We start from the raw sequence: 13,759 nt of genomic DNA on the forward strand, positions 1-13,759 counted from the left end.
TTTCCTCGCGCAATCAAAGCAATAAAATTAATATGCTATTAGAAAAAAAAATTGAAAAAGTTCCGTGTAAAATATAATACAATCGTAATATTCTATTATGGATTTCTACAAATGCACGACCATCCCACCCTCTCTTTCATTGACCTTGCCCTTAGCTCTTCGCTGAATAATATCCGCACACATACACACGTGATATGATCTAATATAGTCTCGGAATAATAATACGCGTTAAATTTGCGTGCAAGCGAACGAAATGCTCGCTAATGCGACAAAGAGGAATGCGTGCCTTTAGTACAGCCTTTAGCATGCATACGTTAAATGGCATAACTACTATTCATTGTTGCGCGAATGGTTATTCAAAGCTCCAGCTGACAGTACGTCGGGAGATCGTCGCGAGTGTCGGATCGGATCAAAGTTGAATCGAGGTGTCAGGTTCTCTTTTTTTGCACATCTCGTTATCGTTATGCAAATTAATTGATGCAAATATTAATCATGTCTATTTCATATACATTTGCATGATAGATAAAAACCGATCGAGAGTTTTAAAATAGATTTGATTTTATTTTGTATATACAGCTAAGATAATAAATATGTGTATTGTAATATTCTTTTATTCTCTTTTGACAGATATATAAATAATATAGAATATATTACTCATCTGTGCAAGTCAACTCTTGACTCCATCGATGGACCAAAAACCGAGAAGTCCTGGTATTCTGAGACTAGAGAAAGCGTCACGCTCTTCCAAGCTTGGAACAGCATCTTTGGCAGCTATGAAGGTATTTTATTTCAATAAAAAATCGATTTGACAAAATGACGAAGAGAATGCATCCTCAATCATATCATCTTTGTCGATGTTCGTGTTGATCGAACATGTATTTCACTTTTGTTAAGTTAAATCTTCCTAATAGAGAGACTACAGTAATAAATGAAACAATTAAAAAGCAATTGAAAGACATTAAAAATTAAAATAGCGGAGACACACCTGCGTTACATTTTTCCCTTCTTCGGGAGACCTTGGTCTCATTTCACCCTGTCGTTTCGCATAGCCATTACTTATACAGTTTTGTACAATTTCATAAATTAGAACGAGAACTTAATTGACCATCGATCCGCGCGAGCATTAACGAAAATTACTGTCAGACGATGCGCGGTATGCGAGTGATTTTCGTGGGATCGCGTGTAGCACGTATGCGCGATAATAATCGCTCATCCCCTCGAGGAAAGTGATTACCTGCGAAACAGAAGGGTGGAGCCGCACAAAGAACAAGGAATATATAACGTGACTCACATTTTCACTCTCATTTTTTTTCGTACATATAAATTGGTGCTTTCTTCGATGTAAGCGAGCGCTGAAAATTATGAGAACTATACTGAAAAACTTGCGTAAATTTTACTTGAATTGATTAGTTTATTGCTCGATGAGATTTAATGTTTAAAAAGAAAAAATAATATAGAAAAAATAAAATGTCTAATGTAAAATAAGATAAGACAACTTGTATTTTATTTTAATTAACTATCTATATTAATTATTTTAATAATTATTTTAATTGTTTAAATTTACAGACTATTATATTGTAATAATATGTTTAATAAAGTGATAGCTCCAATATGTAAGTAGGTCCATAAAATGCACTTTGAATATATGCATTCAAGAATGTTGCAAAATATTTTGAAGATTGTACAGAGATGAGTTTTTGCTTGCATTTAATTTCTGTAGCTCATCGATAAAAAAACATTTAGATTTATTACGAAAAGAAAATCATACCTTTTGAGCACCTAAGGAAGAAATGTTAGCCAAAATCGAAAGAGATAAGAATCATTGGTTTAACAAAATGAAAAATTCCCTCTTTCAAAGCCATCTGCGTGAATCGTTAATATCGCACGTCTCTAAAATGTACATTAAATAAGATATCCTTTTATTATCTTTGATCAAGTACGCAGGTCCTTTGATCCAATCGAGTTGTATGATATAGGATGTTTGGAGGAGTGTCACGTCGCGTGCGACCCCGGATTGCCTTATGTACCTAGAAACATAAAGAAATTCCAGTTGGAAATCGAAATCGTGTTGAAAAAAACAAGTAAAAACCAAAAGATTTAATTATATGAAAATAAAGGATTTCGAAGCGAGATTTGTGATAATATTTTGACAGATACATATTGACGAACAACTTTATTCGCTGTTTAAACCTATTTTCATTCTCTGAAGAAATTATTCTCTCAAGAGAGAAGAACTTGTAATTTTTTTAAATTAGATTTATACCAAATTTTGAGATGTACTAAATGCATCTCTGATTTCTTATTTCGTATCTTCGCCTTGGAATTAATAGACTTGATACAAGCCCTCTCGAGACTTCATACATGATTTTGAAAATAGGTCTCTTTCTCCTCTTTCTAAGGTCGCTGAGCTCTTCATTACTCGCGTGACTGAAGAAGATCTATGATCGCTGTTCGAAGACAGTAATTGGTATCTTTCGCCCTAGGTGGGTCCGTCATCCCCGTCGCAGTCGCAATCGTCGGCCAGTCGACAGTCGGTTAAGTTTGGCACCGTCGAGTGCCAGGGTGACGAAAATTACGCGGAGGCAACGTCGAGCACTGTCGCGGACGCGAGATCCCGCGACGATATGCAGCACATCTCTGTCGCCGGTTAGTGAAAATAAAACTGATACAGACACGTTTGCGCGGAATATATTTGTCTTCGCAGATCTTATGCCATTTTATATACATATGTGTCAATTATTTTCTTTTCTTATTTTTAAATAAATTATTTTTTTTTCACAGAAATAATATATGCAATTAAAAATGTGGAAATTCAATCATTCAATTTTTTTCGCCATAGGCTTATTTGCTAGATGTAAATAACGTTATCGATTGTCTGCGAAAAGCGATATCCACGCGAGCGAATCTTGCGGGCGAGACTCCGCAGAATCCGTCGACGGAGAAGTCGACCGGAAACGGCGAGGGAAATGACAGCGAGGACGATTACTCGGCCTCGGTCTGCGCAATCATGCAACGACGGAATTCGACGCGACGGCAGAGCCGGAGGAAGAGGCGACCGTCCTCTCCCTTTGGCGTCGACGTCGACAACGTTGCACGTCGTCGATCCTCGGCTTACACCACGAGCTCGGGAGAGTCAGTAAATGATACCGATCCTCGGAGTCAGAGTGAATCTCCAACTCGTAATTTTTTCAATTAATCCGCGAGAAAGTGAATTTAAATTGAATTAATTAAATACGTATCTTTTTTCGCGAAGTTTATTCACTCTAGCTCTGTCTTATGAACATCTAATTCGTAAAAAGAATCTTCTTTTTAGACTGCTATTATTGCAATGAAAGAGAAAACTGCGTTTAACAGATGCTGTATAAAAAAATATAAAAAAATAAAAAAAACTAAAGGGACATAATACTTTTATTTGTTAATCATTTGATCAAAAGAATGAATAACGATAAATTGAATTAGCACGGTAATCTCGATGGAAGAGAGCGGTAACCAGGAGCAGATCTTCGAAAATCTCAAGCTGCACAAGGAGGTCTTGGGCGGCGTGAAGCAACAACCTTGGCCCCTCCGGCGCAAGATCAGACTCGTACGACAGGCTAAGGCCTACGTTAGGCGACACGAAGGTGCCCTACAGGAGAGACTCGCCCAAAGTCGCAGCACCAAAGACGTCATAGCGCGCGTCTCGCTCTACGTGACTAAGGTACATAATTCTTTCTTTTTCTGATCCATCGCATGTAAGAGTGTACCAAAAGAAACATGATAGATACGTCTCATTTCTTCTTCAGAAATGGCAGTATTTCCGACGCGAGCTCATCAATCTGCGAACGTGGTTCGTACCTTGGGAGCTTCGTATTATGGAGATAGAGTCTCATTTCGGTTCTGCTGTCGCATCTTATTTCACTTTTCTCCGCTGGCTCTTCTGGATCAACCTGGTCATCGCGGCGATTCTTACAGCATTCGTTGCGATACCTGAAGTGAGATATCTCTTAGTCAGAATAAAGAGAAATTCTTTTAATGAAATAAAAAGAGATTCTGATATACAAATACAAACTTAAGTATATGAAAGGACTAATAAGAACCAAACGCAAACGTAGAAGGGAGTAGCTGAAGATGAACCAGAAGAAGAACTGAAACGTTCAAAATAATTAGAGGAAGTTAAATATAATTTTGTTGCGCCTAATATCTGACTCTTATTAGCCTTTTTATATCTGGAAAATTCTTGTCTTCCAAAATTTGTTTCAACAAACTATACTAGGAAAATATATTTTTTGACGAAAAAAAAGAAATCATACTCTTTTGCAATTATATTAGGTGTTGACCGCGAACGCGACGCTCGCCGGCGAGAGGAAGATCATGCTGAAGGAGGAGAGCGTCAAGTCGAAGCATCTGTTGACCTTGTGGGAATTCGAGGGGGTATTAAAATACTCCCCCTTCTTCTATGGATGGTACACCAATCAAGATACTAACAGAAATTATCGACTACCAATGGCGTACTTCGTCACCAATCTGGTCGTCTATACGTACAGCTTCGTCGCGATCCTCCGCAAGTACCGACTACACCTTTCTTCTTGATCTTCGCGCCGTAGATTCTCTTCTTAAAAAGAAAATAATGACATTCTTGAGATCTTATAGAGTTGAGACACATCCCATGTGTCACTTTTTCGCAAGAAGAGATGCTGCGTATTTTTCAAACAGATGTATCGCGGGATCGTTTCATCATTTCTTAAATTATTCCCGCAATACATCCTTGTTAGAGAATGAGGAAATGTAACACGTGGATACCTCGTTTCAGAATGGCGGAAAATTCGCGTTTGAGCAAACTGACCGAGAAGGACGAGTATGTCTTTTCGTGGAAGCTCTTCACAGGATGGGACTTTATGATCGGTAATCCGGAAACTGCTCACAATCGTACGGCCAGCATCGTGCTAGGCTTCAAGGAGGTCCTGCTGGAGGAAGCTGAGAAGCAAAAGGATGAGAGAAAGTGAGCTAAAAAATATGAACTGTCACATTTTCAGAATTTTTGTTCCCGTCAAAAGTTAAATTTGTCCGTTTTCACCCATACTTTATAGCTGGAAAATCATATCGATAAGGATATTTGTAAACGTCGCGGTGATATCTTTACTCGCGTTATCGGCCTACGCCGTCATCGAGGTAGTTGGACGAAGCACGACGGAGAATGATTCGCACAATTGGTGGCAACAGAACGAGATCACGATCGTCATGTCCTTAATTACATCCTTGTTTCCGATATGTTTCGAGATCCTCGGCTTCCTCGAGAGCTACCACCCCAGGAAGCAGCTTCGAATGCAACTGGCGCGGTAAGGGTTGTCACTTATTGACTTATAGCGACAGACAAAAAAATATAAACGATATATACACTGTTCGTTTCAGGATAATGGTCTTGAATTTGCTAAATCTCTACTCGCTGATATTCGCGCAGTTTCATAAAATAAACTCCATGGTGCGTAATATTATCGTTCGTAGAAAGATATTCTCGTATTATAGATAGGGGAAAGGACGTTACTCGTGATTTTATCGATGTTTTCGGCGCACGCAATCTCGACTATCACTATTTCACCTCGTATTTTCTTCGCAGAAAGACGATCTTTACGATCTCAAGCCGACGGAGGTGACGTGCGAGTATAAATTGGTGGAGTGCGGTGACAAGTTAACGCGCACGCAACAGATCGCGACATTGGCGTCTTTGAGTCTGGTTTTAATTAGCAATGTCACCCATTCCCACGTCAAGAGGGAGATCACCGAGCCAAGTACAATCCACTTATCTAGAAATATACACATGCTATTTCAACTTGACTTATAAATCTCGAAAAATATTCAAGTCTTAATTAAAATTTAATTATGATATATATTTATTTAAATATTCAAGTCTTAATTACTTACTTGCTGCTTAAATTATCTAGCTTTTTAACTTGGAAAAAAAAATTGAATTTACAAATATACTTGTATTCCTTATTTGTGTATGATATAAAAAATGTCGGGAATTTTTTTCAAATTTTCAAAAAAATTTTGATGAGCATTTTCATTCCCTTAGCGCTATCATCCGTCACACAGGAAACGTTCTTCCTCAATCCCTTGCTGGACAGCAACGCATTATACGAGGATTACCTTTCCAACGATACCTTCGATTTTTCGACAGTTGATTACGAGAATTACCTGTACGAAAATTCGCAGACGAATAGCAACGAATCTTATACCTTATCTTATTACGAGGAACAAGATAATCGAAGCGTGGATGGTGAAACGTATGATTACGAAGCAAATTACACTGTAATTCCTAATTTTCTCACCGATTCGACGATCGCCAAAGATTTCTATACAACTTCTACTTCGTCTCAGGATGAAACTTCGACGTCGACTATCATCGAAACGAGCACGACGGAAGGTACGGATTCCTATCGTAAATTATAATTAAATTGTAAATTATAATATTGAGAGCTATTATATTATTTAAAAATTATTATATAATTCGTCTGACAAATTTTTAATTGTCATATGTCACATATATAATTTTTAAATAAAGTATTTTAAATATATAGATAATAAATCAATAATCATACATACTGACGACAAATAATAAATTGCACTCGTATCGCAATCGTAGATTCATCAGAGATCACTGACGATTTTACTGAAACAATAATTTTTTCGTCGTCTCCAGATGAGAAGATGTCATCTGCTAGAAAAATCAGTGCATCTGCGACGATAGAAGTCACACCTAAAACAGGTACAACGATTAGCTCGGAAAATAGTCCTTCTACTTTGCGGAGGAACGATCCGAGAGAAAATTATACAGTGAAATGCTTCGAAAAAAACTGCACCACTACGTCGCCGAAGAATTTAGGTAAACGTTTTTTCCTCAAGTAACTATTTCACTGCGTTCTCCAGTTTATTTCCAGTATAGTTTAAGATGTGTAAATTTTTAAGCTTATTGTTATACATGCGCTTCCAGTCACGCCCTTGGAGCAGTTAGATCCAAAGATTCGCAGAAAGCTACGTCGATTGTGCTGGGAAACCATGTTCGGCCAAGAACTAGCCAAGCTCACCGTCATGGATTTGGTAAGACACGTAAAATGAAGGCAGCAAAACGCAAGAAATTACACCGTAAATATGACAAAAAGCATATATACCTTATTAAAATTTCGATTTAATTTTTGGCATCTGTGCTTCTTCGATAGATATTTAATCGACAGAACTACAGATACACGTAATATTTTTGCCATAGTTGTCGTCGATTTTTTTTCAACAAATACCGATTTCGATATCTTTATCAAGAATGTATCAAGAATACGATTCTCAGTTCATCTTCGGTATTTTTTCTCAGGTACTCACCATATTAACCACCTTCTGTATGGATTTCCTCCGCGCCGTTTTCGTACGTTACATGAACAACTGCTGGTGCTGGGACCTGGAGAAGCAATTTCCGCAATACGGCGACTTCAAGATCGCCGAGAACATACTTCACTTGGTGTATAATCAGGGTATGGTTTGGATGGGGATGTTCTTCAGTCCCGGTCTGACGGTCCTAAACCTTTTCAAACTCGGCATCCTGATGTATCTACGTTCCTGGGTAGTTCTCACGTGCAACGTACCACACGAGGTGGTCTTCCGAGCCTCCAGGTCAGCTTCGAGTCTCGTCGCGACGCATTATTCGTGACAGCTAAATAAATTAAATTATATAGAATTTAAAATATCATGATATACTGCACTATAAATATTGTTACGCTTTATCGATTGTCTTATACATCTAAATCACAGATCCAACAATTTCTACTTTGCTCTTCTACTGACCATGCTGTTCTTGTGCGTGTTGCCTGTCGGTTACGCGATAGTCTGGGTCGAACCTTCATGGCATTGCGGTCCGTTCTCCGGTTACCCAAAGATCTATAATTTAGTCACGCGGACAGATTCGCTTCCGCATATGATTCAACGGTGCGTCTCCGCTCTTCTTATTAAAGCTTATTCAATTATTAACATCGTTTTTTGGCTGCGGTCGAGAATGCGCTACGAATGCTTCGAATCATTCTATCTTTATTCTTCTGGAATATAGAACAAAGATAGAATGATGTTTCAAAACATTTGCAGTGTATTCTCGACCGCAGCCTTTGTCAGTTAATTTTGTAATAAAAAAATTGTGTAATTTGAAGATATACAGTATAATCGATCATTTAATTCATCCTCGTTTTTAGGTGTCTCGATTACGTCACATCTCCTAGTACAATAATACCACTAATCGTCCTGATGATGTTAATTATTTATTACATGGTATCTCTCGCTGGATCTTTGCGAGAAGCAAATAACGACCTAAAGGTGACGATACACTCAAGAAAATATATTTATTTAACCGAATACGTAAATATTATATCTCGAATTTCGAGACCAAGTTGTATACGATGGAAGTAACTTTGGAATAGAAACTATGTTATTGTTCCAGATGCAATTAAGACACGAGCGTACAGAGGAACGTCGTAAACTATTCAAAATAGCCGAAAAGAGGCAGGACGTGGCCGACGCCCCGTTATCGAGATGGAAGAAGCTTCTGCCGGCGTTGCCGCAGGCCAGAGCAACGGAATTGTCTCGAAATTCGGAGATAACGCGAAGAGACGACGTACAAATCGCTGTCGGGAACTCGAGCGATACGACGGAAGGCAAAGGGTTGACGAACAACGAGGATGCTTCGTCGCGTCGCGAGCAGATATTATCCAATAACGAGAAACAAGTTCGAGAGGAAAATGATTCGGGACTGAATGGTACATCTTCCAATAAGAGGTACGATATTTCTAAGATTATAATTATTAAAACATTTATGTGAGCTTTCAATCCTTTTCTACATTGAATTTCGACTTAATAGATGACGTACTTAAAAATGTCAGTGCACGTGTTAAAGATTTCTATTATATTGTCGAATTATAAATGATTTCTCCCACCAAACAGGCCCTTTGTCGGATATTCTTGGGACTCGCAATCGAGCGAACAGAGCGTTATACCGGAAATTCAATTAAACGATGAGTTGAGCAACTTACCCGAAGATCGCGATCGAGAGACAACTTAGTAAATTGAATAAAAAATGTGAATGATCACCAACTGTTTTTTTTCACCGCCTTATTTGTACAAAAATCTATTCGATTATCGGAATCTTTCTCCGTTTGAGTATTAGAGAAACATTTCAAGTTTGGGATAATATTCGTGTTAAACTTAATTCTATTACACTATCGCTGAAATAGGTATATCTTATTAGAGATATACCTTCTTGGTTATTCATTTCTACAAACGTGATATAAAATATCTATAAATATTCATAAACAATTGTCGATTGTGCTGATAACGATGTGAAGGAATTACTTCTAAACCGAGATGGATCCTTAAAACACATAATGTGTACATATAAAAATCACATTTCGATTGAGCATTGGCACGTTCTTATAAATATCGCTTATCTTATCATATCATAAATTACACATTACGCACATATGTAATTCGAGATATTTATAACACTGAGTTATTCGAAAATTAATTATATCTTACGTTACATTCTCCCGCGTACCTACGATTAATGTCACATTACAATGAGCTAATTACAGTTCCTTATTATTTCCAAATACATGACGTCTATTATAAAAGAGAGGACGTCGCGATAACAAGAGATATAAACTGTAATTATACGACGAAAAAGTTATTATATTATTGCGTTCGCGTTATCTTTGCACTCTGATATTATTTTATCCTTCTCCGCCCAAGACTTTTATTGTGCCGGATCTTTAATCGCAATTCGCGATATATATATGCGACGGAGAATATATTCTTCAGCATTTTCGCGCCAAGCGATTACGCTGCTCGTCCAGAAGCATCGAAGCCTCGCTCATAATTTTTGCAGTGGTCCTAACTAAGAACAATAACTGATACTCATCTATAACGGTCAGAGCTGCCTTCGTCTTGACAAGGGCGTGAAGGACGTTTGCCCTCTCGAGGTCGAGCCATCGTTGAAGCGCCCCTTCTCTTTCCCGCGGTCCACCGAGGGGTACGTCGGCCGGACCCCACAAGGAAAATTCCAGCACAGATTTTACCTTTAATTACCGCGAACCAATTAATTTACACTCGAGTCTATCGATACGATCAAATAGAAACAAATCGAGATATAATAGTAGATTAAAACAATTTATTTATTTATTTTTGACACAGAAAATATATAAATTTATAGATAAATTGAAGAATCTTTCTATATGCAAACTCTGTAGACGTGTCCGGAATAGAACGAGAATCAGAGTTCTCACCTGAGATAGGGTGACCGCTTTCTCGCGTATCAATAGATCTTGTATGAGGGACAACTCGCTCGTCAGATGCAACTGCCGAAGTGCTATCAGAGCGCATTCGCACAGGGAGACTCGTTCCTCCCCAAGTTCGTCGCCAGGGACTATGTTCAGTTTCCTGTAAAACGGGAACGTATTATGTTATGAATGAAGATTATCAAGTTGTCGTCACACGCGAGAGAGCATATTAAATTAACTGACCCTTGCAGAAGATAGAGCCGATAGTAAACGTCCTCTCTACAGAGTATAACGTCGTTCAGGGATCCGATGACGTCCTCGATCCCGCGCGCCTGGAGACTCTTCAGCGCGTTCACTAGCTGAAGAAGCACGAACGAGGCCTCCCGATTTGCACTTTCGTTGCTCATGTCCTTCAACATCGCGCCGAACGATCGTACGGTGGTCACGTGCAGACACGGAAGGACCGAGATCGTCGCTGAAATTACGAGAATTATGAAAATTAAATTATTATTAAATATCCAAATTTCCTTTTCGTTACAGAAACGTAAAGTATGCATTACCTTCAGCGTCTTCGTGAACGGCCGACCGAATCTTGTCGATCATCTCCTTCGGTGCGCTATCTACGAATTCTATAATAGGTGTCAGATAAAAATCTTTTTGCGGCATAGGCACAGCCAGATCGAACATCATGCAGAGAGTGACGTTTTGATCGTTCCACGTCGCCGGACAAAATATCCTCCTACCGATGGAAATCGACGATGCGACGTCAAGGTTGAAGTGCTTCAACTGTGGACGAGCGTTCTTCAGGGCACGCAGACCTGCCGGCAACTGGACAGCTTGATTTTCCTGAAATAAAAAATCACAAGTTAGAAATAATGATATCTTATCATTTTTTCTATTATCTTTTATACACTTATATATTATATTATTAAATTTTATATCTCTACAAATAAATAAACAATTTTTTTATATTATAAATAAAAACATTGGTAGAAGATCTTTCATTCACAATTGATTAATTCTTTGATTATTAATTTTAATGATTAATTGTTTTTAACTCTTTAACGAAGATTGCAGGATATGAAGCTTTGCCTGGAAGTCAAGGATAACAAAAAAATCTTTGCATAAAAGGACTTAATTTGTGGCACAAATATTCTGGATTTATTCTTTTCAAGTTAGTAAGCAGCAACAATAAATAAGGCCTGATATGTACCTGTTCGAGAAACTGAGCGAGCGCTTCGTGATTCGCGACAACCACCGCGCCATAATTATCCTCCAGACTTCGATGAACGACGGTGCGTCCTCTGCGTTGCCTCAAGCGACCCATCCGTGACCCTTCTTCGTCCTTCCAATCCTGATCCTCCTCCGCACCCTTCAATAGTTTCTCAGTTCAATGATCTGACTTATATCTTTATATATAAATTCTAAGTTACAACTTTTGAAACTCGATACCCGGACATACCTCGTCGCCGGTGTAAAAGCTGTACGGTGCGTAAAGCTCGCTCTCGGTCTCGCTACCGCAATAGGGCAACGAGGTCGATCTCATGAACGGCTGATGATGATGAACCTTCGGCTCTCCGCCCATCGCGCTACTGTCGGACTTCCTCTTGCAGGCGCTGCGAAATCCATCACCACGTCCGCTTGAGCCATGACGTAGCTCCAGATTCGAATCGCACTCGGGTGAACTTGAGAGACACTCGTACACGTGGCTGTCGTTGAACGTCTGTTGGAATGTGCGATTACACTCTGTATTATATCGTTGCAACCAAGTTTCATGCCTTAGTCGCGTTCCGGACGACAATTAAAGTATTTATTCCTCCTTTTCAACTTTGAATGCTTAATTATCTGTTCCGTCACGGAATAGATAATTAATATCAATATATGTATAATTTTAATATTATATTTTATATTATATATTAATATTAGAATAATATTTGCAAAATTGAAAGATTAATTAAATTCAGATGAAATTACTTTAATAGAATTTTAATTTGATTTTTAATCACGAAGATATACGATGAAAAAAATAATGAAAAAATCGACTGCAAATTGGCCAGAATTCTACTATTAAAAAGGTGTTCTATATACATATCCCATACATATTTGGAGAGAAAAATCTTAATGAAATGAACAGGAAGGTCTCTTACCGGCGAGTCGAAAGTGGATCTTACAGTCGCGAGACCGACGTCGTAATCCCGATGTTGATTCACCCCCTGGACCGACGTGATATTATCGCTATGCGTCCTCCTAGGGACGGGTTGGGCGACCGCCTGATCCCTCATGCTGGCGGTTCGCTGCGGTTTCGAAGGTGCCAGGGCGCTGCGCACCTCACCTGTAACATCCTCCGCTGCTGCAGGCACACGTCCGCCATTCATCAAGCGCCACGGGTTAGTTACCACAAGACACAGGCATGTCAGACGAAACGGGCTAGCTATCTAGAGACCAACTAAGTTCTCGCAACGCTTATAGAGGCACGTGTCTCCTTACATATGTCGCGTACGAAATTAATGCAACGACGAACATAGTTAGTTCACCCATCGCAATAAGTACTGTCAGTCTAAACATTTTCTTTTTATTCGGCTTTCAACATTTAGCTAATTTATTTATTTATTTATAAATTTATGTATAAATTATTTATTTATGTATCTCATTCATAGATAAGTCGTTCTCTTAACAAAACTCCAGCCAAGTTCTAAGTTCACAATCTAGTCTTCCAAATAAATCCATCGTATCTCGTACAATTATTTATTCTAGCAGTACAATAACTAATATATTATATTCGCAAATATTACTCTGCCATTCAAATAGCCAAGTATCCGAATACATTCGAGTATAGATTAATTCAAGCATCGACAGCACTAAACATAAACTACGCAAATAAGGGATATTTCTCGAAACTCGTCGTTCGACGACGTCTTATATGGTATACAAAATGTTTACAAAGCAGAAATGGGATTCTTTTCGCAAGCGTACGTCGTCCAACTCTCAACTTATTAACTTAAACTCTAAAGGATGTATGCGATGCGATCGCAGTAAATCGTGCAAATGCATGCGGCGTTAGTTGCACCCAGCTTCGGTTAGAGGAATCCCTCGAGTTGACGAGCAACGTCGTACGCAACTGTTAACTATTGCAAAATGAAAGAGAAAGAGAGAGAGAAAAAAAACGGAGAGAGACGTAAATATCCGGAATGCAAGCGCGGTTTCACGCGCGTTTATGCGCGCATTAAACTTTATTCGCGTTAATGAGGGGGGAAGGAAGAGCAGGTGCAGGGGGAGACCACAGATGCGAGGGTGCAACGAACAAGCCACAGCATCGGGGGGATGAGGGGAATACGTGTTCGTAAATGATCAAAGAAGAGCGACTTCAATGATCGAAAGAGAGAACAAGACTCCCTGATTTTTTTTTTTATATAATATATGTTTATTTCGGAACACAAAAAATGTTTTTTAATCTCTTACACAACTTTCGCCTTCTTGAC

General features: G+C 38.7%; 2 protein-coding genes across 7 annotated transcripts in view; one reads left to right on the forward strand and one right to left on the reverse strand.

The window, feature by feature from the left end:
- The first annotated feature begins 383 nt into the window (after nucleotides 1-383).
- On the forward strand, nucleotides 384-9,067 carry LOC145946561 (transmembrane channel-like protein). Of its 4 annotated transcripts, none has more exons than XM_083056235.1 (19): nucleotides 384-432; nucleotides 628-779; nucleotides 2,484-2,646; nucleotides 2,886-3,132; nucleotides 3,460-3,697; nucleotides 3,783-3,971; nucleotides 4,309-4,544; nucleotides 4,790-4,978; nucleotides 5,067-5,315; nucleotides 5,389-5,458; nucleotides 5,594-5,765; nucleotides 6,050-6,400; nucleotides 6,620-6,859; nucleotides 6,968-7,074; nucleotides 7,340-7,635; nucleotides 7,774-7,947; nucleotides 8,205-8,325; nucleotides 8,450-8,784; nucleotides 8,950-9,067. In XM_083056235.1, exons 2-19 carry the CDS (start codon nucleotides 687-689, stop codon nucleotides 9,065-9,067), a joined length of 3,588 nt encoding a protein of 1,195 aa, XP_082912361.1. In that variant the 5' UTR covers nucleotides 384-432; nucleotides 628-686. The 4 variants fall into 4 exon arrangements, with proteins under 4 accessions (XP_082912361.1, XP_082912363.1, XP_082912362.1 ...); XM_083056237.1 differs by having other exon boundaries at nucleotides 6,677-6,859; XM_083056236.1 differs by having other exon boundaries at nucleotides 387-425.
- A 21-nt stretch (nucleotides 9,068-9,088) lies between these two features.
- The window catches only part of LOC145946560 (uncharacterized), a 58,884-nt gene continuing 54,213 nt past the window's right edge, over nucleotides 9,089-13,759 (reverse strand). For 2 of the 3 annotated variants that reach the window (XM_083056233.1, XM_083056232.1), the window contains 7 exons: nucleotides 12,428-12,630; nucleotides 11,743-12,003; nucleotides 11,494-11,652; nucleotides 10,841-11,126; nucleotides 10,524-10,755; nucleotides 10,287-10,440; nucleotides 9,089-10,079 (listed from right to left, as the gene is read on the reverse strand). In XM_083056233.1, the coding sequence (XP_082912359.1) occupies nucleotides 9,819-10,079; nucleotides 10,287-10,440; nucleotides 10,524-10,755; nucleotides 10,841-11,126; nucleotides 11,494-11,652; nucleotides 11,743-12,003; nucleotides 12,428-12,630 (1,556 nt within the window). In that variant the 3' untranslated portion in view covers nucleotides 9,089-9,818. The remainder of the gene's footprint in view (nucleotides 10,080-10,286; nucleotides 10,441-10,523; nucleotides 10,756-10,840; nucleotides 11,127-11,493; nucleotides 11,653-11,742; nucleotides 12,004-12,427; nucleotides 12,631-13,759) is intronic. The other variant, XM_083056234.1, reaches the window with a different exon arrangement.

The sequence above is a fragment of the Prenolepis imparis genome, unplaced genomic scaffold (assembly GCF_030444845.1).
Source record: "Prenolepis imparis isolate NDT839.2.m4 unplaced genomic scaffold, iyPreImpa1.0 SCAF_17, whole genome shotgun sequence".
NCBI classification, from domain to species: domain Eukaryota; kingdom Metazoa; phylum Arthropoda; class Insecta; order Hymenoptera; family Formicidae; genus Prenolepis; species Prenolepis imparis.